The sequence below is a fragment of the Chiloscyllium punctatum genome, chromosome 31 (genome assembly GCF_047496795.1).
Source record: "Chiloscyllium punctatum isolate Juve2018m chromosome 31, sChiPun1.3, whole genome shotgun sequence".
Classification (NCBI taxonomy): domain Eukaryota; kingdom Metazoa; phylum Chordata; class Chondrichthyes; order Orectolobiformes; family Hemiscylliidae; genus Chiloscyllium; species Chiloscyllium punctatum.
Window position 1 is genome coordinate 74820437 of NC_092769.1, and position 21666 is coordinate 74842102.

Below are 21666 nucleotides of genomic sequence, written 5' to 3' on the forward strand. Positions count from 1 at the left end.
CTCCCTCAGCACTGACCCTCCGACAGTGCCCACTCCCTCAGCACTGACCCTCTGACAGTGCCCACTCCCTCAGCACTGTCCCTCCGACAGTGCCCACTCCCTCAGCACTGACCCTCCGACAGTGCCCACTCCCTCAGCACTGACCCTCTGACAGTGCCCACTCCCTCAGCACTGACCCTTGGACGGTGAGGAGGTGCTAATATGCCAGAGGGCATTGAGGTTGAAATGGGTTAAATAAAAACCAAGCCTTGCCAATGTGCCAGGATCAATAATTATTAACCAAAGACAGGTTTGTACCTAATGGGCGGGCAGAGGGGGAGGTACAGATGGCACCAGGGGGTGGTGTCCTCTCTGTGTTCCCTGGCACATGGACAGGACCAGTCCTGAGCGGGACCCCGTCGGGAACGCGCGCGGTGCATTGCGCTGTGCGCGTGCCCGCCGCGCCTGGGAGTGGCGGAGGCGCGCTCCGGGTGTGTGCAAACCGAGAGAGAGAGAGAGATCGGTGCGGGGAGAGTGGGGGTGCTGGCCGAGTCGGTAAGTGAGATGGAGCAGCAGCAGCGGGAGGGGGAGAGAGAGAGAGACTGTTACAGGGAGGGGGGGAGAGAGAGAGAGAGACTGTTACAGGGAGGGGGGGAGAGAGAGAGAGACTGTAACAGGGAGGGGGGGAGAGAGAGAGAGAGACTGTTACAGGGAGGGGGGGAGAGAGAGAGAGACTGTAACAGGGAGGGGGGGGAGAGAGAGAGAGACTGTTACAGGGAGGGGGAGAGAGAGAGAGATTGTAACAGGAAGGGGGAGAGAGAGAGAGAGATTGTAACAGGAAGGGGGAGAGAGAGAGAGAGACTGTTACAGGGAGGGGGAGAGAGAGAGAGATTGTAACAGGAAGGGGGAGAGAGAGAGAGAGAGACTGTTACAGGGAGGGGGAGAGAGAGAGATTGTAACAGGGAGGGGGAGAGAGAGAGATTGTAACAGGAAGGGGGAGAGAGAGAGAGACTGTTACAGGGAGGGGGAGAGAGAGAGAGAGATTGTAAGAGGAAGGGGGAGAGAGAGAGAGAGACTGTTACAGGGAGGGGGAGAGAGAGAGAGATTGTAACAGGAAGGGGGAGAGAGAGAGAGAGAGACTGTTACAGGGAGGGGGAGAGAGAGAGATTGTAACAGGGAGGGGGAGAGAGAGAGATTGTAACAGGAAGGGGGAGAGAGAGAGAGACTGTTACAGGGAGGGGGAGAGAGAGAGAGAGATTGTAAGAGGAAGGGGGAGAGAGAGAGAGACTGTAACAGGGAGGGAGAGAGAGAGAGAGAGAGACTGTAACAGGGAGGGGGAGAGAGAGAGAGACTGTAACAGGGAGGGGGAGAGAGAGAGAGACTGTAACAGGAAGGGGACAGAGAGAGAGAGACTGTAACAGGGAGGGGGAGAGAGAGAGAGACTGTTACAGGGAGGGGGGGAGAGAGAGAGAGAGACTGTTACAGGGAGGGGGGGAGAGAGAGAGAGACTGTAACAGGGAGGGGGGGAGAGAGAGAGAGAGACTGTTACAGGGAGGGGGGGAGAGAGAGAGAGACTGTAACAGGGAGGGGGGGGAGAGAGAGAGAGACTGTTACAGGGAGGGGGAGAGAGAGAGAGATTGTAACAGGAAGGGGGAGAGAGAGAGAGAGATTGTAACAGGAAGGGGGAGAGAGAGAGAGAGACTGTTACAGGGAGGGGGAGAGAGAGAGAGATTGTAACAGGGAGGGGGAGAGAGAGAGAGAGAGACTGTTACAGGGAGGGGGAGAGAGAGAGATTGTAACAGGGAGGGGGAGAGAGAGAGATTGTAACAGGAAGGGGGAGAGAGAGAGAGACTGTTACAGGGAGGGGGAGAGAGAGAGAGAGATTGTAAGAGGAAGGGGGAGAGAGAGAGAGAGACTGTTACAGGGAGGGGGAGAGAGAGAGAGATTGTAACAGGAAGGGGGAGAGAGAGAGAGAGAGACTGTTACAGGGAGGGGGAGAGAGAGAGATTGTAACAGGGAGGGGGAGAGAGAGAGAGAGATTGTAAGAGGAAGGGGGAGAGAGAGAGAGACTGTAACAGGGAGGGAGAGAGAGAGAGAGAGAGACTGTAACAGGGAGGGGGAGAGAGAGAGAGACTGTAACAGGGAGGGGGAGAGAGAGAGAGACTGTAACAGGAAGGGGACAGAGAGAGAGAGACTGTAACAGGGAGGGGGAGAGAGAGAGAGACTGTAACAGGAAGGGGACAGAGAGAGAGAGAGACTGTAACAGGAAGGGGACAGAGAGAGAGAGAGACTGTAACAGGGAGGGGGAGAGAGAGAGAGACTGTAACAGGAAGGGGACAGAGAGAGAAAGAGAGAGACTAACAGGGAGAGAGAGAGAGATTGTAACAGAGGGAGAAGGGAATGCGAGAGAGAGAGAGATTGTAACAGAGGGTGGGAGAGAGAGAGACTAACAGAGGGAGAAGGGAATGCGAGAGAGAGACTGTAACAGAGCGAGAGGGAGGGAGAGAGACTGTAACAGAGGGAGGGAGAGAGAGAGAGAGGGAGAGAGAGAGAAGGTAACAGAGGGAGGGGGAGAGAGAGACTAACAGAGGGAGGGAGAGAGAAACTAACACAGGGAGAGAGAGAGAGATTGTAACAGAAGGAGAGAGATTGTAACAGAGGAAAAGAAAGATAGAAATTGTAACAGGAGAGAGAGAGAGAGAAAAAAACAGAGGGAGGGAGGGGAAGAAAGAGAGAGAGAGACAGTGGAACAGAGGGAGAAGGAGAGAGAGGGAGAGATGCTAACAGAGGGGAATCCCTGTAAATACTGACACACTCCCCCCTCCTCCCTGGGACCCCCTGTAAATACTAACACTAACACTTCACGCACCCCCGGGGACCCCTTGTAAATACTGACACACTCCCATCACCCCCCAGGGAGTCCCTGCAAATACTGACACTTCCCCTCCCCACAGGGACACCCCCCCCCCAGTAAATACGTACACACTTCCCCACCCCACCCCAGGACCCTTGTAAACACTGACATATTCCTCCTTCCCCCATAGACCTCCTGTAAATACTGACACACCGGGTATCCCCTGTAAATACTGACAAACACCCCCACAGAATCCTTTGTAAATACTGATTCATCCCATCCCCCCCCCCTCCCTCCCCCTCCATGATATTAGGGATGATACCAGGGATGATACCATTGGGATGTAGTCATTGGCCTGTTTTGATGGAGATCAGTGACTCAGTCACAAACCTGTACACCCCTGGTATGCACTATCAGCTGATAATTTTGGGATTTTGCACTTTTTCTTGGTTATCGTTAATGCTGGTGTGTGTGTGTGTGTGTGTGTGTCTGTCTGTCTGACTGTCTGTCTGGGTGTGTGTGCTGTGTCAATGCTGATCTCTCCACCCTGTGCGTGTGGATTGACACAAACCACTTTGTGAAAGTGTGCTTCACTCTGGTCTGGGAACCGCAGCAGTGCCAACTTAGAAACAGCCCAACGAGTAACAGGTTGAACCTCATCTGGAACCTCTTGGTGAATCCTACCAGCGGTGTCGGAGCTGCAGGTGGTTAGTTTGTACAACAGGAACACACTGCAGTTACACTCTGGTAAACGGTACGGTGCACGTTGCACTGTCCTTGTCTCGAGGCACCCCATTGTCAGCTATGAATGGTCCCCATTAGTGGCTATCCACACCCCCACCCCCAGGATAACTGTAAACCACTCCTCTCTTTGCCCAGCTGGTTTTCTGTCTATCTCTGGACTCAGAATTAACATTCTGGGTCGAGATGACCTTTTCTCAGAACACATGTCGCCGAAAGGTCTGTTGCTCCGAAATGTTAACTGGTTTCTTTGCATGGATGATTATCGGCCCTACTGAGCTTTTCCAGCGATTTCTGTTTCTGATTTACAGCATCTGCTGTTCTTTTGGCTTCACTCGGGGTCTTGTATCCTTCAGTCAGGTCATCCCTCACCCCGCTAGACTCCAGTCAAAACAGGCCCGGTCTGCCCTACCTGTTCCCCAAAGGTTGCTGCTCATTCCAGGTATTGTACGAGTAAAGCCCGTCCAGTGTCTTTCCACGATTAAATCACTGCGGATGCTGGAAATCCAGACTGAAAACAAAAAGTGCTGGAGATCCCAGTGGGTCAGGCAGCATCCATGGAAGGAGAACAAGCCAACGTTTCCAATCCAGATGGCTCCTCATCGGAGCTCTGATGAAGAGTCATCTAGACTCGAAACGTGATCTTGCTCTCTGTCCAAGGATGCAGCCCTGACCCGCTCAGATCTCCAGCACTTTTTGTTTCCCTCCAAGGTATCGATATTGTTCTGAAATCAGAACTGCACACTCGAGGTGCGGTCTCACCAAAGCCCGAATTGCATCCTTCCTTTGATGGTCAAGTCCTCCTGTAATAAAGAATAGCACCCCATTACCTTCCAGTTGCCTCCAGCCCAGTGTTCTGTGACTCCGGCTACACTGACACACTCTCATCATTAGCAATCTCCTGCACCTCTCACAATGCACAATCATCACGCCTCACTGAGTTCAACCGGAGATATCCGTGTACCCTCCGGCCCTGTAACTACCACAGTCCCAATGGTATGGCCCCAGCACAGGATGGTGTTGACGGGTGAACCCTGTGGAACTCCAGGGCATACAAGGCAGTCTTGTTCCTGAAACCAGATGGGGTTGCACCAGGCTGAGCTGTTACACAGGACGAAGGGGTTACACAAGGAGGTTTCAGCTGCTGACATTGCACAACGTTGCAATGTTCACTTCAAACTGTAAAGCAGACAGTGAGTGACCCTTACTGTGCTGAATAAACCCTGACTCTGTACGGTTACACAGTGAGTGACCCTTACCCTGCTGAATAAACCCTGACTCTGTACGGTTACACAGTGAGTGACCCTTACCCTGCTGAATAAACCCTGACTCTGTACAGTTACACAGTGAGTGACCCTTACCCTGCTGAATAAACCCTGACTCTGTACGGTTACACAGCGAGTGACCCTTACCCTGCTGAATAAACACTGACTCTGTACGGTTACACAGCGAGTGACTCTTACCCTGCTGAATAAACCCTGACTCTGTACAGTTACACAGTGAGTGACCCTTACCCTGCTGAATAAACCCTGACTCTGTACGGTTACACAGTGAGTGACCCTTACCCTGCTGAATAAACACTGACTCTGTACAGTTACACAGTGAGTGACCCTTACCCTGCTGAATAAACCCTGACTCTGTACGGTTACACAGTGAGTGACCCTTACCCTGCTGAATAAACCCTGACTCTGTACAGTTACACAGTGAGTGACCCTTACCCTGCTGAATAAACCCTGACTCTGTACGGTTACACAGTGAGTGACCCTTACCCTGCTGAATAAACCCTGACTCAGTACGGTTACAGAGTGAGTGACCCTTACCCTGCTGAATAAACCCTGACTCTGTACAGTTACACAGTGAGTGACCCTTACCCTGCTGAATAAACACTGACTCTGTACGGTTACACAGTGAGTGACCCTTACCCTGCTGAATAAACACTGACTCTGTACGATTACACAGTGAGTGACCCTTACCCTGCTGAATAAACACTGACTCTGTACGATTACACAGTGAGTGACCCTTACCCTGCTGAATAAACCCTGACTCTGTACGGTTACACAGTGAGTGACCCTTACCCTGCTGAATAAACACTGACTCTGTACGGTTACACAGTGAGTGACCCTTACCCTGCTGAATAAACCCTGACTCTGTACGGTTACACAGTGAGTGACCCTTACCCTGCTGAATAAACCCTGACTCTGTACGGTTACACAGTGAGTGACCCTTACCCTGCTGAATAAACCCTGACTCTGTACGGTTACACAGTGAGTGACCCTTACGCTGCTGAATAAACCCTGACTCTGTACGGTTACAGAGTGAGTGACTGTCAGTTAACATTGTTTTCTGGAGTTCAGAAGGATGAGTGGAATCTCCCCGAAATCCGTAAAAATGGAACAGGCCTCGACTGGGTAGATGCAGGAGAGACGTTTCTGATGATGGTGGTGTCTGAAACCAAGGTCATAGTCTCAGGACATAGGCTGAACCGTTCGGTAAAGATAAAGTCTCATTGTCACAGAGAGGTCGATAGGTCTCCTCTCTTATAAGTCCGTAAGGACACGAATAGCCATTTGGCCCCTTTTCTCCGTGCCTCTTTGTTGTGGTAACATCCTGTCAGCATTTACCCTGCCAAGCCCCTGAGGACTTCTGCATGTTTTAATGCGATCACCCCTCATGCCTTGAAACTTCAGGGAGTAGAGTCCCAACCTGTTTAACCACTGTCCCTCCATACGGGGCATCGTTTTGGTGAGCCCCCTCTCTGAACTGACTGCAGTAAAATGATATCTTTCCTTAAATCCGGGACCAAAGCTGCTCATAGTGCTCCAGCTGTGGTCTCCGCAGCACCTGGTCCAGTTCCCATAAGGCTTCCTTGTTCTTAACCTTTAACCCCCTTGAAATAAGGGGCCACATTCCACGACCCTTCCTGATTACCTGTTGCCCCTGGGTACTAGCTTTCTCTGCTTTGTGCATAACCTTTGTCCCTTTGTACTGCAGCTTTCTGCAGTTTCTCTCCATTTCAATAACACTATTCTCTTGTTCTCCCTTCCAAAATGAACTTCACATTTTCACACATTATACTCTATTTGCCAACTTTTTACCCACTTCACCTATCAATATCTCCCAATAAACTGTTTGTATCCCTCCCACAATCTGCGTTCCCAATTAGTCTGCAAATTTGGCGACAGTACATTCACTTCCTTCCCCCAAGTCATTAATATATATCATAGACAATGGTCATATAGATTGTAAACAATGGTAATATATATTGTAAACAATTATAACATCCAGTAGGAAACCATGGTAATGCCCAATGGAAAACGATGATAATATCTAATGGGAAACCAGGGTAATATCTAATGGGAAATGATGGTAATATCTATTGGAAACAGTTGCAATCCCAGCAGTGATCCCTGTGGAGTCCATTGGTCACGGGTCACCAATCCGAAAAAGATCCCTTATCCCCACCCGGCCAATTCCCTATCCAGGCCAGTAACCCACCTCCAACACTGCAGGCTCTTGTGACTTAACCTTTTGCGATGCACTTTCTCAAACACCTTCTGGAAGTCCACACTGACTGGATCGCCTCTGGTTGAAACTTCCTTGAAAATCTCGAAGACGTTAGTCAGCTAGGATTTCCCTTTCATGACACTGCTCGATCAGGTGGTGATTTTCCAAATGTTCCTGCTATCACTTCCTAAATAATTGATTCCAATACTTTCCCAACAATAAATGTTTGGCCAGTTGGTCTTAGTTACATGCTTTTTGCCTCCTTCCCTTTTTGAATAGGGTGTCACATTGGCAGTTTTCCGATCCAGAATCCAAGGATTTTTGGAAAGTTATAACCAATGCATCTATTTTCTCTCTAGCTTCCTCTTTGAGGATCCGAGGATAAGAACCATCAGAGGCAGGGACTTAGCTGCCTTGCATCTCTCTCATCCTACTTCTCTAGTGGTGGTGAGGGCACTTTGTGCCTCCCCTGTATTCTTTAGTATTAATGGAGTGTTTTGAAGTATTTTCCACCATAAAGTCTGACACAAAATACTAGTTGAACTGCTCTGCCATTTCCTTGTTCCCCAAAAGCATCTCCCCGGATTCATTTTCGAAGGGGATGTGTTCACTTTGACCTCTCTTCCCATTTTATTTAGTTACAGCAGCTCTTACTGTCAGGTTTTATGTTCCTTGCCAGTTTGCCCTTGAAGTATATTTTCTGTCTTTATTACCTTTCTTTGTTGGATTCTTAATTAATCTCAGTCTTTGGGGCTATCACTGACTTTTACCTCCTTTATGTGCATTTTCTTGATACCCTCCTTTGAGTCTTTCCTCCTTACTGCTGGAGTGTCACAAATTACCTTCTTAAATATCTGCCACTGTGTGCACACTGCTTTTCTGCTCCTCTATCTACATCAGCTAACTCAATTTCTCATTTCATTGCAACTCCCTTTATTTAAGTTAAACACTTGTTCAGACTCAATCTTCTCACTCTCAAACTGAATATTGAATATGATCATGTTATGATCACTACTTCCAATGTGATTTTTTTTTAAACTCAGAGGTCATTTAGAGTCATAGAGATGTACAGCACGGAAACAGACCTTTCGGTCCAACTCGTCCATGTCAATCCTTAATTAATCTAGACCTATTTTCCAGCATTTGGCCCATATCCCTCTAAATCCTTTGTAATCCAGATGCTGTTAAATGTTGCAATTGTACCAGCCTCCACCACTTCCTCTGGCAGCTCATTCCATACACGCACCACCCTCTGCATGAAAAAGGTTATCCCTCAGGTCCCTTTTAAATTTTTCCCCTCTCATCTTAAACCTATGCCCTCTAGTTTTGGACTCCCAACCCTGGAGAAAAGACCTTGTCTATTTACCCTATCCATGCCCTATCATTATAAACCCCTATAAGGTCACCCCTCAGCCTCTGACGCTCCAGGGAAAACAGCCCCAGCCTGTTCAGCCTCCCCCTGTAGCTCAAACCCTCCAACCCTGGCAACATCCTTGTAAATCTTTTCTGCACCCTTTCAAGTTTCACAACACCCTTCCCATAGCCGGGAGAACACATGAAGAACCTGCCTCGTGACACACTAGATCCAAGATGGCCTGTTCCCTGATTGGTTCCACGACAGTTTCCCAGATGAAAATGATCCCAAATGAATTATTGTCATGGCTACCCTTTCCAATTTGATTCCCCCAGTCAACATGAAGACTAAAGTCGCCCACAGTTGTTGCTTGACTCTCTTTTACACGCTCCTGTTATTTGTTGGTTTCTAGCCTTTCACACAGAGCCATGACTGTTTTTGGGGTCTGTCCATCACTCTGGCCAATGTTGTATTACCTGCACTGCTTTAATGCTACCCAAAGGACTCAACATCATCCAATCCTGGATCACTCTCACAGTTGTCTTTATTTCGCCTATGAATAGTTGTGCCCAGACCATCTTTCCCGCCTAAACAGCTCAGTTATCCCTGATTGTGAAGTTCTCCCTGGTTTGATCTCCTTGTAACAAGGCCATTGGCACGGTGGCTCAGTGGTTAGCACTGCTGCCTCCCGGCGCCAGGGACCCGGGTTCGATCCCACCCTCGGGTGACTGTCTGTGTGGAGTTTGCACATTCTCCCCGTGTCTGCGTGGGTTTCCTCCGGGTGCTCCGGTTTCCTCCCACAGTCCAAAGATGTGCAGGTCAGGGTGGATTGGCCGTGGGAAATTGTCCCATAGTGCCCAGGGATGTACAGGTTAGGGTGGATTGGCTGTGGGAAATTGTCCCATAGTGTCCAGGGATGTGCAGGTTAGGGTGGATTGGCCACGGGAAATTGTCCCATAGTGTCCAGGGATGTGCAGGTTAGGGTGGATTGGCCACGGGAAATTGTCCCATAGTGTCCAGGGATGTGCAGGTTAGGGTGGATTGGCCACGGGAAATTGTCCCATAGTGTCCAGGGATGTGCAGGTTAGGGTGGATTGGCCACGGGAAATTGTCCCATAGTGTCCAGGGATGTACAGGTTAGGGTGGATTGACCATGGGAAATTGTCCCATAGTGTCCAGGGATGTGCAGGTTAGGGTGGATTGGCCGTGGGAAATTGTCCCATAGTGTCCAGGGATGTGCAGGTTAGGGTGGATTGGCCGTGGGAAATTGTCCCATAGTATCTGGAGATGTGCAAGGTGGGTGAGTGATTCATGGGAAATGCGGGGCTATGGGAATAGGGCGGGATGCTCTGTCGAGGGACGGGGGCTGGGAGGACCTGGATTGCTGGCTGGGTCTGGGGCAGCACGGTGAGCCAGTGTGCGGCCTGTATGTAGTTTAGTGGTTGATTTTCACGAGCGCAGATTCGATTGCTTGAAGGGCCTATATCTGAGGTATAGATCTCCCAGACTTGAGGTTTGTAAATACTGGTGTCTTGTTTCAGAGTTCTGACTGGGTTCTGCCTCTTGCTGTCTTCCTTGTGTAGGTGTTTATCCACGTGCAGGCTGCAGACTGAGCTGATGTGAGGATGCACTCAGGGTTCGCAGGGAGAGTTTACAAACAGAGGCAGAAACAGCTCGGGGCAGGCAGACACGACCAGGCCTTCAAATACCTGGGGCAGGATTACGAGAGGCTCCGTGATGATTACCTCGGCCGAGGGGGTCTGTTCGACGATCCGCATTTCCCTGCAGGCTCCACCAGTATTGGGTATAAAGAGCTGGGTCCGCACTCCTCCAAAACACATGGCATCTGCTGGAAAAGGCCAAAGGTGAGTGTGAGCGGGGCGGTGAGTGTGAGCGGGGCGGTGAGTGTGAGCGGGGCGGTGAGTGATCAGGGCGATGAGTGTGAGCGGGGCGGTGAGTGGTCAGGGCGGTGAGTGTGAGCGGGTCAGTGAGTGTGAGCGGGATGATGATTGTGGTCAGGTCAGTGAGTGTGAGCGGGGCGGTGAGTGTGTGCCAGGCAGTGAGTGTGAGCAGGGTAGAGAGTGAGTGCGGGGCAGTGAGTGGTCAGGTCAGTGAGTGTGAGCGGGGGGTGTGTGAGCGGGGCGGTGTGTGGTCAGGTCGGTGAGTGTGAGCGGGGCGGTGAGTGTGAGCGGGGCGGTGAGTGGTCAGGTCAGTGAGTGTGAGCGGGGGCGGTGAGTGTGAGCGGGGCGGTGAGTGGTCGGGTCGGTGAGTGTGAGCGGGTCGGTGAGTGGTCAGGTCAGTGAGTGTGAGCAGGGCAGTGAGTGGTCAGGTCAGTGGGTGTGAGCAGGGTGGTGAGTGAGCAGGGCGGTGAGTGTGAGCGGGGCGGTGAGTGGTCGGGTCGGTGAGTGTGAGCGGGTCGGTGAGTGGTCAGGTCAGTGAGTGTGAGCGGGGGGTGTGTGAGCGGGGCGGTGTGTGGTCAGGTCGGTGAGTGTGAGCGGGGCGGTGAGTGGTCAGGTCGGTGAGTGTGAGCGGGGCGGTGACTGTGAGTGGGGCGGTGAGTGGTCAGGTCAGTGAGTGTGAGCGGGGCGGTGAGTGTGAGCGGGGCGGTGAGTGGTCGGGTCGGTGAGTGTGAGCGGGTCGGTGAGTGGTCAGGTCAGTGAGTGTGAGCAGGGCAGTGAGTGGTCAGGTCAGTGGGTGTGAGCAGGGTGGTGAGTGAGCAGGGCGGTGAGTGTGAGCGGGGCGGTGAGTGGTCGGGTCGGTGAGTGTGAGCGGGTCGGTGAGTGGTCAGGTCAGTGAGTGTGAGCAGGGCAGTGAGTGGTCAGGTCAGTGGGTGTGAGCAGGGTGGTGAGTGTAAGCAGGTCGGTGAGTGTGAGTGGGGCGGTGAATGGTCAGGTTAGTGAGTGTGAGCGGGGCGGTGTGTGGTCAGGTCGGTGAGTGTGAGCAGGTCGGTAAGTGTGAGCGGGGCGGTGAATGGTCAGGTCAGTGAGTGTGAGCGGGGCGGTGTGTGGTCAGGTCGGTGAGTGTGAGTAGGGCGGTGAGTGTGAGCGGGGTGGTGAATGGTCAGGTCAGTAGTGTGAGCGGGGCGGTGAGTAGTGAGGTCGGTGAGTGTGAGCGGGGCAGTGTGTGGTCAGATCGGTGAGTGGGAACGGGGCGGTGAGTGATCAGCTCAGTGAGTGTGAGCGGGGCGGTGAGTGGTCAGGTCAGTGAGTGTGAGCGGGTTGGTGAGTGTGAGCGGGGCAGTGTGTGGTCAGGTCGGTGAGTGTGAGTGGGGCGGTGAGTGGTCAGGTCAGTGAGTGTGAGCGGGGGCAGTGAGTAGTCAGGTCAGTGAGTGTGAGCAGGTTGGTGAGTGTGAGCGGGGGCAGTGAGTGGTCAGGTCGGTGAGTGTGAGCAGGTCGTGAGTGGTCAGGTTGTTGAGTGTGAGTGGGTCGGTGAGTGGTCAGGTCGGTGGGTGTGAGCGGGGCGGTGAGTGGTCAGGTCAGTGGGTGTGAGCGGGGCGGTGAGTGTGAGCAGGGCGGTGAGTGTGAGCGGGGCGGTGAGTAGTCAGGTCAGTGAGTGTGAGCGGGGCGGTGAGTGGTCAGGTCGGTGAGTGTGTGCGGGGATGGTGAGTGTGAGCGGGGACGGTGAGTGTGAGCGGGACAGTGTGTGGTCAGGTCGGTGAGTGTGAGCGGGGCGGTGAGTGGTTAGGTCAGTGAGTGTGAGCGGGTCGGTGAGTGTGAGCGGGGGCAGTGTGTGGTCAGGTCAGTGAGTGTGAGCGGGGCAGTGTGTGGTCAGGTCGGTGAGTGTGAGCGGGGTGGTGAGTGTGAGCAGGGCAGTGTGTGGTCAGGTCGGTGAGTGTGAGCGGGGCAGTGAGTGTGAGCGGGGGCAGTGAGTAGTCAGGTCGGTGAGTGTGAGCGGGGCAGTGTGTGGTCAGATCGGTGAGTGTGAGCGGGGGCAGTGAGTGGTCAGGTCGGTGAGTGTGAGCGGGGCAGTGTGTGGTCAGATCGGTGAGTGTGAGCGGGGCGGTGAGTGTGAGCGGGGGCAGTGAGTGGTCAGGTTGGTGAGTGTGAGCGGGGCAGTGTGTGGTCAGGTCGGTGAGTATGAGCGGGGCAGTGTGTGGTCAGGACGGTGAGTGTGAACGGGGCGGTGAGTGGTCAGTTCAGTGAGTGTGAGCGGGTCGGTGAGTGTGAGCGGGGGCGGTGAGTGGTCAGGTCAGTGAGTGTGAGCGGGTCGGTGAGTGTGAGCGGGGCGGTGAGTGTGAGCGGGTCGGTGAGTGTGAGCAGGGCGGTGAGTGTGAGCGGGGGCGGTGAGTGGTCAGGTCGGTGAGTGTGAGCGGGTCGGTGAGTGGTCAGGTCAGTGAGTGTGAGCGGGTTGGTGAGTGTGAGCAGGGCGGTGAGTGGTCAGGTCGGTGAGTGTGAGCAGGGCGGTGAGTGGTCAGGTCGGTGAGTGTGAGCAGGGCGGTGAGTGGTCAGGTCGGTGAGTGTGAGCGGGTCGGTGAGTGTGAGCGGGGCGGTGGCTGGTCAGGTCGGTGAGTGTGAGCGGGGCGGTGAGTGTGAGCGGGTCGGTGAGTGTGAGCGGGGGCGGTGAGTGGTCAGGTCAGTGAGTGTGAGCGGGTCGGTGAGTGTGAATGGGGTGGTGAGTGGTCAGGTCAGTGAGTGTGAGCGGGTCGGTGAGTGTGAGCAGGGCGACGAGTGTGGTCAGGGCGGTGAGTGGTCAGGTCGGTGAGTGTGCGCGGGGCGGTGAGTGTGAGCGGGGGCGGTGAGTGGTCAGGTCGGTGAGTGTGCGCGGGGCGGTGAGTGTGAGCGGGGGCGGTGAGTGGTCAGGTCAGTGAGTGTGAGCGGGGGCGGTGAGTGGTCAGGTCAGTGAGTGTGAGCGGGGGCGGTGAGTGGTCAGGTCGGTGAGTGTGAGCGGGGGCGGTGAGTGGTCAGGTCAGTGAGTGTGAGCGGGGGCGGTGAGTGTGAGCGGGGGCGGTGAGTGGTCAGGTCAGTGAGTGTGAGCGGGGGCGGTGAGTGTGAGCGGGGGCGGTGAGTGGTCAGGTCAGTGAGTGTGAGCGGGGGCGGTGAGTGGTCAGGTCGGTGAATGTGCGCGGGGCGGTGAGTGTGAGCGGGGGCGGTGAGTGGTCAGGTCAGTGAGTGTGAGCGGGGGCGGTGAGTGGTCAGGTCAGTGAGTGTGAGCGGGGGCGGTGAGTGTGCGCGGGGCTGTGAGTGTGCGCGGGGGCGGTGAGTGGTCAGGTCAGTGAGTGTGAGCGGGGGCGGTGAGTGTGAGCGGGGGCGGTGAGTGGTCAGGTCAGTGAGTGTGAGCGGGGGCGGTGAGTGGTCAGGTCAGTGAGTGTGAGCGGGGGCGGTGAGTGGTCAGGTCAGTGAGTGTGAGCGGGGGCGGTGAGTGGTCAGGTCGGTGAGTGTGCGCGGGGCTGTGAGTGTGCGCGGGGCGGTGAGTGTGCGCGGGGGCGGTGAGTGGTCAGGTCAGTGAGTGTGAGCGGGGGCGGTGAGTGGTCAGGTCAGTGAGTGTGAGCGGGGGCGGTGAGTGGTCAGGTCAGTGAGTGTGAGCGGGGGCGGTGAGTGGTCAGGTCGGTGAGTGTGCGCGGGGCTGTGAGTGTGCGCGGGGCGGTGAGTGTGCGCGGGGCGGTGAGTGTGCGCGGGGGCGGTGAGTGGTCAGGTCAGTGAGTGTGAGCGGGGGCGGTGAGTGTGAAAATGACCCTGTATATAATGAGGATATGGAACCTGAGCAGCCGATAATTGACAGGGCAGAAGGAACGGGCCGTTGTTCGAGGGATTCAGGTCCGAATCCATGCTTCGAGTTTGTGCAGTTTCCAGTTGAGTCCGAGAGGTTGTTCAATGCCCCAGCTGGATCAGGAGGTGTGGTTCCTCCAGATGGGACGGACCCTTGTTACAATGTTCCATCAGGACTCCTCCATCATTCCCAACACTTCCTCACTCCTTCACAATTACAGAAGGTGTAACACTCCCCTTTCACCTCCTTGTCAGAGGTTTCAAACACACCTTCCAACTGAAGCAGTATTTCATGTTTGCTTCTTTCAGCCCAGTCACTGTCTCACTGTGCAGTGTACATTTCACTGGGAAGATCACACACAGACTGGGGAATACCACCTCCGCCCCCTGTAGGAATGGGATCCCAAACTTCCAGCTGCTTGTTATTACAGGAAAAACACAGTGCTCTCGTACTGATGTCTCGGAGTGTGAGCATGAGTGTCCCAGTGAGATTAACAGACACTGCCAATAGATGTCACCTTGACGGTAATAATGGCTCAGGTATACCCTACTGAAGGTTTGATTGGAGCACAGTTAAGCTCAATTGTTCTGGGTGGCACGGTGGCTCATTGGTTAGCACTGCTGCCTCACTGCACCAGGGATCCAGGTTTGATTCCAGCCCCAGGCCATTGTGTGCAGTGTGTACGTTCTCCCAGAGACTTGCATTGGTTTGCTCCCAGAGTCCAAGGATGTGTAGGTTAGGGTGGATTGGCCATGCTATAGTGCCCAAGGATGTGCAGGTTAGGGTGGATTGACCATGCTAAATTGTCCCATAGTGCCCAGAGGTGTGCAGGTTAGGGAGGATTGGCCGTGCTAAACTACCCCATAGTGTCCAGGGATGTGCAGGTTAGGGTGGATTGGCCGTGGGAAATTGCCCCATAGTGCCCAGAGGTGTGCAGGTTAGGGAGGATTGGCCGTGCTAAACGACCCCATAGTGTCCAGGGATGTGCAGGCTAGCCATGGGAATTGCAGGGTTACAGGACTAGCGTGGGATGCTCTTCAGAGGGGCAGAGTGGACTTAATGGGCCAAGTGGCCTCTTTCTGAACTATCGGGATTCTAAAAGGTGTCAACAACTAACTGCCTTTATGTATCCACAGGAAATATGTTCCAACCCACAGTTCATCGTGGATGGAGCGACACGCACTGACATTTGTCAGGGAGGTTTGGGTAAGGTCATAGTTCCAATACAATCTGATTTAGCCTGTAGTGCGCTATCAGTGATACTACATTAACAACTCAAAGCTTCTGGGGTATATGGGTTGTATTCCCGCAGTAGGGTTTTAATAAAGTGAGCTTGGAGTTTATAAAAGGAAGAAGCCAGTGTATTGGTGCCTGCATAACTGCCCTCCAATGGAGTTAAAACCCCCATGTCTGGGTCAGTAATGCCCTGCGGGGAGGGGAAATCTGCTGTCGTTACCTGGTCTGGCCTACACATGAATCCAGACACACGTCGATGGGGTTGACTGTTCATTGCCCTCAGAAATGGCTGAGCGAGCTGAACGTTTCGATCCCAAATTCACCCTCTCAGGAGCCACAGGAAAAGGCTAATCCAGAGAGACAGAGACAGACTGTGCAGAGTGATCCAAAGAGTTCTGTGAAGGAAATTGGGTATGTCTGTAAAGACTAACCAATTGTTCCAGATGCACCGTAGAAAGCGTTCTATCCAGATGCAAAACGGCAGCTGCTCTGCCCAGGACCCTGAGAAACGACAGGGAGCCGTGAACACAGCCCAGTCCATCACACAACCCAACCTTCCAACCACCAACTCCATCTACGCTTCCCACTGCCTCAGGAAGGCAGCCGATGTCAGAGACCCCTCCCACCCCGGTTATAACCTCCCCCAACCTCTTCTGTTGGCCAAAAGATATAAACACGTAAACACACGCACTGACAGGTTCACGAACAGCTTCTTCCCTGTTGTTATTAGACCGCTGAATGGACTCTCACATTGATCTCACTCCCTGTACACCTTCTCTACAGCTATAACATTGTATTCCTCGCTCTGTTCTATCACCCTGAGGCACTTTGTTTGCTACAATTTGCCTATACTGCACACAGAACAAATCTTTTCACTGTACTGAGGTACGTGTGACAGTAATACATCAAATCAACAAGATCTCGGTTGCCCTTTACCCAGTTCCATTCTGAGGGTGAGAATGTGAACAGTTATATAGGATTTGGAGTTAGCATGCTTTCGGTCATTGCCACTCATTGCATGCTGAAATATTCTCTCACATCCTCCCTGGTGTCTCTCCCCCAAAACCCAACACCTGCCTTTTGCTATGCTTTCCTTCATTGGTCAGAGTATTGAGTACAGGAGTTGGGAGGTCATGTTGCGGCTGTACAGGACATTGGTTAGGCCACTGTTGGAATATTGCGTGCAATTCTGGTCTCCTTCCTATCCGAAAGATGTTGTGAAACGTGAAAGGGTTCAGAAAAGATTTACAAGGATGTTGCCAGGGTTGGAGGATCTGAGCTACAGGGAGAGGCTGAACAGGCTGGGGCTGTTTTCCCTGGAGCGTCAGAGGCTGAGGGGTGACCTTATAGAGGTTTACAAAATTATGAGGGGCATGGAAAGGATAAATAGACAAAGTCTTTTCCCTGGGGTGGGGGAGTCCAGAACGAGAGGGCATAGGTTTAGGGTGAGAGGGGAAAGATATAAAAGAGACCTAAGGGGCAACTTTTTCACGCAGAGGGTGGTATTTGTGGAATGAGCTGACAGAGGAAGTGGTAGAGGCTGGTACAATTACAGCATTTAAAAGGCATCTGGATGGGGACATGAATAGGAAGGGTTTGGGGGGATATGGGCCAAGTGCTGGCAGGTGGGACTAGATTAGGTTAGGATATCTGGTCAGCATGGACGAGTTGGGCCGAAGGGTCTGTTTCTGTGCTGTATGATTCTATGACTCTCCTCAGTGGCTAACGGGATTAGCCAGTAGACCCACATCCTGGGAGTGAACCAAGTCTACTTCCCCGACTGGTTTTCCCTTTGATTTGCCGAGTTTCCTGCTCGCTTCTGTACTGTCTCTGATATCTCCCTCTGGGTTTCTGTGGATTTTACAATCACCTCCTGCTGACACTTTGGGAGGTCAGAGACTCAGGGCTCTCGGCCAAACCCACTGCATCATTCACTCTGCAGGCAGCACCTTCCCAAAGATTCACTCACTGCCCTTAAACCAGAGCGGAAAACTCACCAGGCAGCAATCCCAACGCTGGGGTCAGGACGGGGCCCAGCCTCTGGGAAGCGGGCGTTGGACGGGCGAGGGCTTCATAGGAATGGGACCGTTTATGTTACAAAACAACATCTGTTCATTCAAGGAGGGAGCGACATTCAGCAGACACCCTCCAGCCCCTACAGCCCCTCCCTATCTTTATAACCCCCTCCACCCCCTCCCTATCTCTGTAACCCCCGCCAGCCCCTACACCCCCTCCCTATCTCTGTCACCCCCCTCTGGTCCCTACACCCCCTCCCTATCTCTGTCACCCCCTCCGGCCCCTACACCCCCTCCCTATCTCTGTAACCCCCCTCCGGCCCCTACACCCCCTCCCTATCTCTGTAACCCCCCTCCGGCCCCTACACCCCCTCCCTATCTCTGTAACCCCCCTCCGGCCCCTACACCCCCTCCGGCCCCTACACCCCCTCCCTATCTCTGTCACCCCCTCCGGCCCCTACACCCCCTCCCTATCTCTGTAACCCCCCTCCGGCCCCGACACCCCCTCCCTATCTCTGTAACCCCCCTCCGGCCCCTACACCCCCTCCGGCCCCTACACCCCCTCCGGCCCCTACACCCCCTCCCTATCTCTGTCACCCCCTCCGGCCCCTACACCCCCTCCCTATCTCTGTAACCCCCCTCCGGCCCCTACACCCCCTCCCTATCTCTGTAACCCCCCTCCAGCTTTTTTTGTCACCTGTTGATAATACATTTTCAGTGTCATATTTTCCTGACGAAGCTTGGGAGGTTGGACACCGTTATGGGTGGTATATAAACCTCGGAACAGGGGTAGGCCATTCTGCCCCTTGAGTCTGTCCCACCAGTCAGTGAGATCATGGCTGATCTGGGGCCCAATTCCATAAAAGCTGCCTTTGCCCCTCTACCCCTTTTACTCCTTTGTTGAACAAATATTTCTCTCTTAGACTTCAAGACAGGTTGGTTTAGCCAGATAACGTGGAGATGTTTGAGGTTAGGAATTTGTAAATTATGCAGACGCAGGTCTGAATTGTAATCTGAGCTGGCTACAGGTTGGGTGTGTCTCTGTGGGAGGTAAATTGTCCTTTTGGTGAGCAGTGTTTTAGATCCCTCCCTGTGGTATCAGGATGCACTGCTTTCCATTGTCACAGAGATGTACAGAACAGAAACAGACCCTTCCGTCCAACTCATCTGTGCCGACCAGATATCCTAAATTAATCTAGTCCCAATGGCCAGCATTTGGACCACATCCCTCTAAACCCTTCCTATTCATATCCCCATCCAAATGCCTTTTAAATGCGGTCATTGTACCAGCCTCCACCACTTGAGTGATGCTATGAGAGTGTAACGGAGAGTGACAGAGAGAGAGTGGGAATGTGAGAGTGTGTACACGTGTCAGACTGTGGACAAGTGTGTGAGTGTGTGTGCGTGGGTGTGCGTGTACCTAATCGAAGAGTGTGGCACTGGATAAGCACTGCCGACCAGGCAGCATCCGAGGGGCAGGAGAGTCGAAGTTTTGAGCATAAGCTGTTCGTCAGGAATGCAGCATCTGAGGGGGCTGAGAAACTCTCCAGCTCCTCGGGATGCTGCCTGACCAGCTGTGCTTTTCCAGCACCACACTCCACGACTCCAAACTCCAGCATCTGCAGTGTGCATCTGAATATGTCTGTGTGTGTAAATATGTGAGAACATGCGCATGAGTGTGACAGAGAGTTGTGTGTGTGCGTGTATGAATGTGACAGTGTGAGTTGAGTGTGTGTGTGTGACTGTGAGTTGAGTGTGTGTGTGTGACAATGTGTTGAGTGTGTGTGTGAGTGTGACAGTGCATGTGTGACGGCGCGTTGAGTGTGTGTGCGTGTGTGACGGCGCGTTGAGTGTGTGTGCGTGAGTGACAGTGTGAGTTGAGTGTGCGCGCGAGTGACATTGTGAGTTGAGTGTGCGAGCGCGTGACATTGTGAGTTGAGTGTGCGAGCGCGTGACATTGTGAGTTGAGTGTGCGAGAGCGTGACATTGTGAGTTGAGTGTGCGAGAGCGACATTGTGAGTTGAGTGTGCGAGCGTGATAGTGGGTTGAGAGTGCGTGAGTGACAGTGCGTTGAGTGTGTGTGCGTGAGTGACAGTGCGTTGAGTGTGTGTGCATGAATGTGACAGTGAGTTGAGTGTGTGCGCGAGAGTGACTGAGTTGAGTGTGTTTGAGAGTGACAGTGCGTTGTGTTGTGTGTGAGTGAGTGACAGTGTGAGTTGAGTGTGTGTGTGTGAGTGACAGTGTGTGTGACAGTGTGAGTTGAGTGTGTGTGTGAGTGTGAGTTGAGTGTGTGTGACAGTGTGAGTTGAGTGTGTGTGTGACAGTACGTGAGTGACAGTGAGTTGTGAGTGTGACAGTGCGTTGAGTGTGTGTGCGTGACAGTATGAGTTGCTGTGTGTGCGTGACAGTGCGTTGAGTGTGTGTACATGAATGTGACAGTGAGTTGAGTGTGTGCGCGAGAGTGACAGTTGAGTGTGTGTGTGAGTGACAGTGAGTTGAGTGTGTGTGTGTGTGTGCGCGCGAGTGACAGTGCATTGAGTGCGTGTGCGAGAGACGGTGCATTGAGTGTGCGTGTGAGAGACGGTGCATTGAGTGTGAGCGCGTGTGACAGTGTGAGTTGAGTGTGTGTGCGTGACAGTGCGTTGAGTGTGTGTGCGTGTGTGACAGTGAGTGTATATGACAGTGTGAGTAGAGTGTGTGTGTGCAAGTGACAGTGCGTTGAGTGACTGTGTGTGACTGTGTTGAGTGTGTGTGTGCGACTGTGTTGAGTGTGTGTGTGCGACTGTGTTGTGTGTGTGAGAGTGATAGTGTGTTGCGTGTGTGAGTGACTGTTGAGTGTGTGTGAGAGAGAGTGACTGTGTGTGACAGTGAGTTGTGTGTGCGCGTGTGACAGTGTGAGTTGAATGTGTGTGTGAGTGACAGTATGATTTGTGTGTGTGTTTGTGTGACAGTGAGTTGAGTGTGTGTGAGACAGTGTGAGTTGAATGTGTGTGTGTGAGTGAGTGACTGTGTGTTGTGTGTGCGCGTGTGACAGTGTGAGTTGAATGTGTGTGCAAGTGACAGTGTGAGTTGGTGTGTGTTTGTGTGACAGTGTGAATTGAGTGTGTGTGTGACAGTGTGAGTTGAATGTGCGTGTGTCAGTGTGTTGAGTGTGTGTGTGAGAGAGTGAGTGACTGTGTGTGTGTGAGTGACAATGTAAGTTGAGTGTGTGCGAGTGACAGTGAATTGTGTGTGTGAGTGACAGTGTGAGTTGAGTGTGTGCGAGTGACAGTGAGTTGTGTGTGTGACAGTGTGTTGAGTGTGCGTGAGAGAGTGAGTGACTGTGTGTGACAGTGTGTGCGAGAATGACAGTGTGTGTGAGTGAGTGTGCGTGAGTGACAGTGTGAGTTGAGTGTGTGCGAGTGACAGTGAGTTGTGTGTGTGACAGTGTGTTGAGTGTGCGTGAGAGAGTGAGTGACTGTGTGTGACAGTGTGTGCGAGAATGACAGTGTGTGTGAGTGAGTGTGCGTGAGTGACAATGTGTTGTGTGCGCGAGTGACAGTGTGAGTTGAGTGTGTGTGTGTGTGTGTGTGTGTGACAGTGTGCTGAGTGTGTGTGTGTGACGGTGTGTTGAGTGTGTGAGAGAGTGAGTGACAGTGTGTGTGTGAGTGACAGTGTGTGTGAGTGACTGTGTGAGAGAGTGACTGAGTGTAAGAGAGAGAGTAAGTGACTGTGTGTGTGACAGTGTGAGTTGAGTGTGTGTGCGAGTGACAGTGTGAGATGTGTGTGTGAGAGTGACAGTGGGTTGAATGTGTGAGTGACAGTGTGTGAGAGTGAGTGACTGTGTGTGCGTGAGTGACAGTGCGTTGAGTGTGTGTGAGAGAGAGTGAGTGTGTGACAGTGTGTTGAGTGTGTGAGAGTGAGTGTGCGTGACAGTGTGAGTTGAGTGTGTGCGAGTGACAGTGTGAGTTGTGTGTATGAGTGACAGTGTGAGTTGTGTGTGTGAGTTGAGTGTGTGTATGTGACTGTGTTGAGTGTGTGTGTGTGACTGTGTTGAGTGTGTATGTGAGTGACAGTGTGTTGAGTAAGTGACTGTGTGTGAGACAGTGTGAGTTGAATGTGTGTGCGAGTGACAGTGTGTTGAGTGTGAGAGAGAGTGAGTGACAGTGTGTGTGTGATAGTGTGAGGTGATTGTGTTGAGTGTGTGTGCGCGTGACTGTTGTGTGTGTGTGGGACAGTTTGTTGATTGTGTAAGTGACAGTGTGTTGAGTGTGAGTGTGAGAGTGAGTGACTGTGTG

At 53.0% G+C, this 21666-nt stretch overlaps 1 protein-coding gene across 1 annotated transcript in view; it reads left to right on the plus strand.

The window, feature by feature from the left end:
- Window positions 1-393: 393 nt before the first annotated feature.
- The window catches only part of LOC140457111 (calpain-1 catalytic subunit), a 59141-nt gene continuing 37868 nt past the window's right edge, over window positions 394-21666 (plus strand). The window contains exons 1-3 of the mRNA XM_072551121.1: window positions 394-534; window positions 10016-10297; window positions 15275-15344. Of these exons, the coding sequence (XP_072407222.1) occupies window positions 10058-10297; window positions 15275-15344 (310 nt within the window). The 5' untranslated portion in view covers window positions 394-534; window positions 10016-10057. The remainder of the gene's footprint in view (window positions 535-10015; window positions 10298-15274; window positions 15345-21666) is intronic.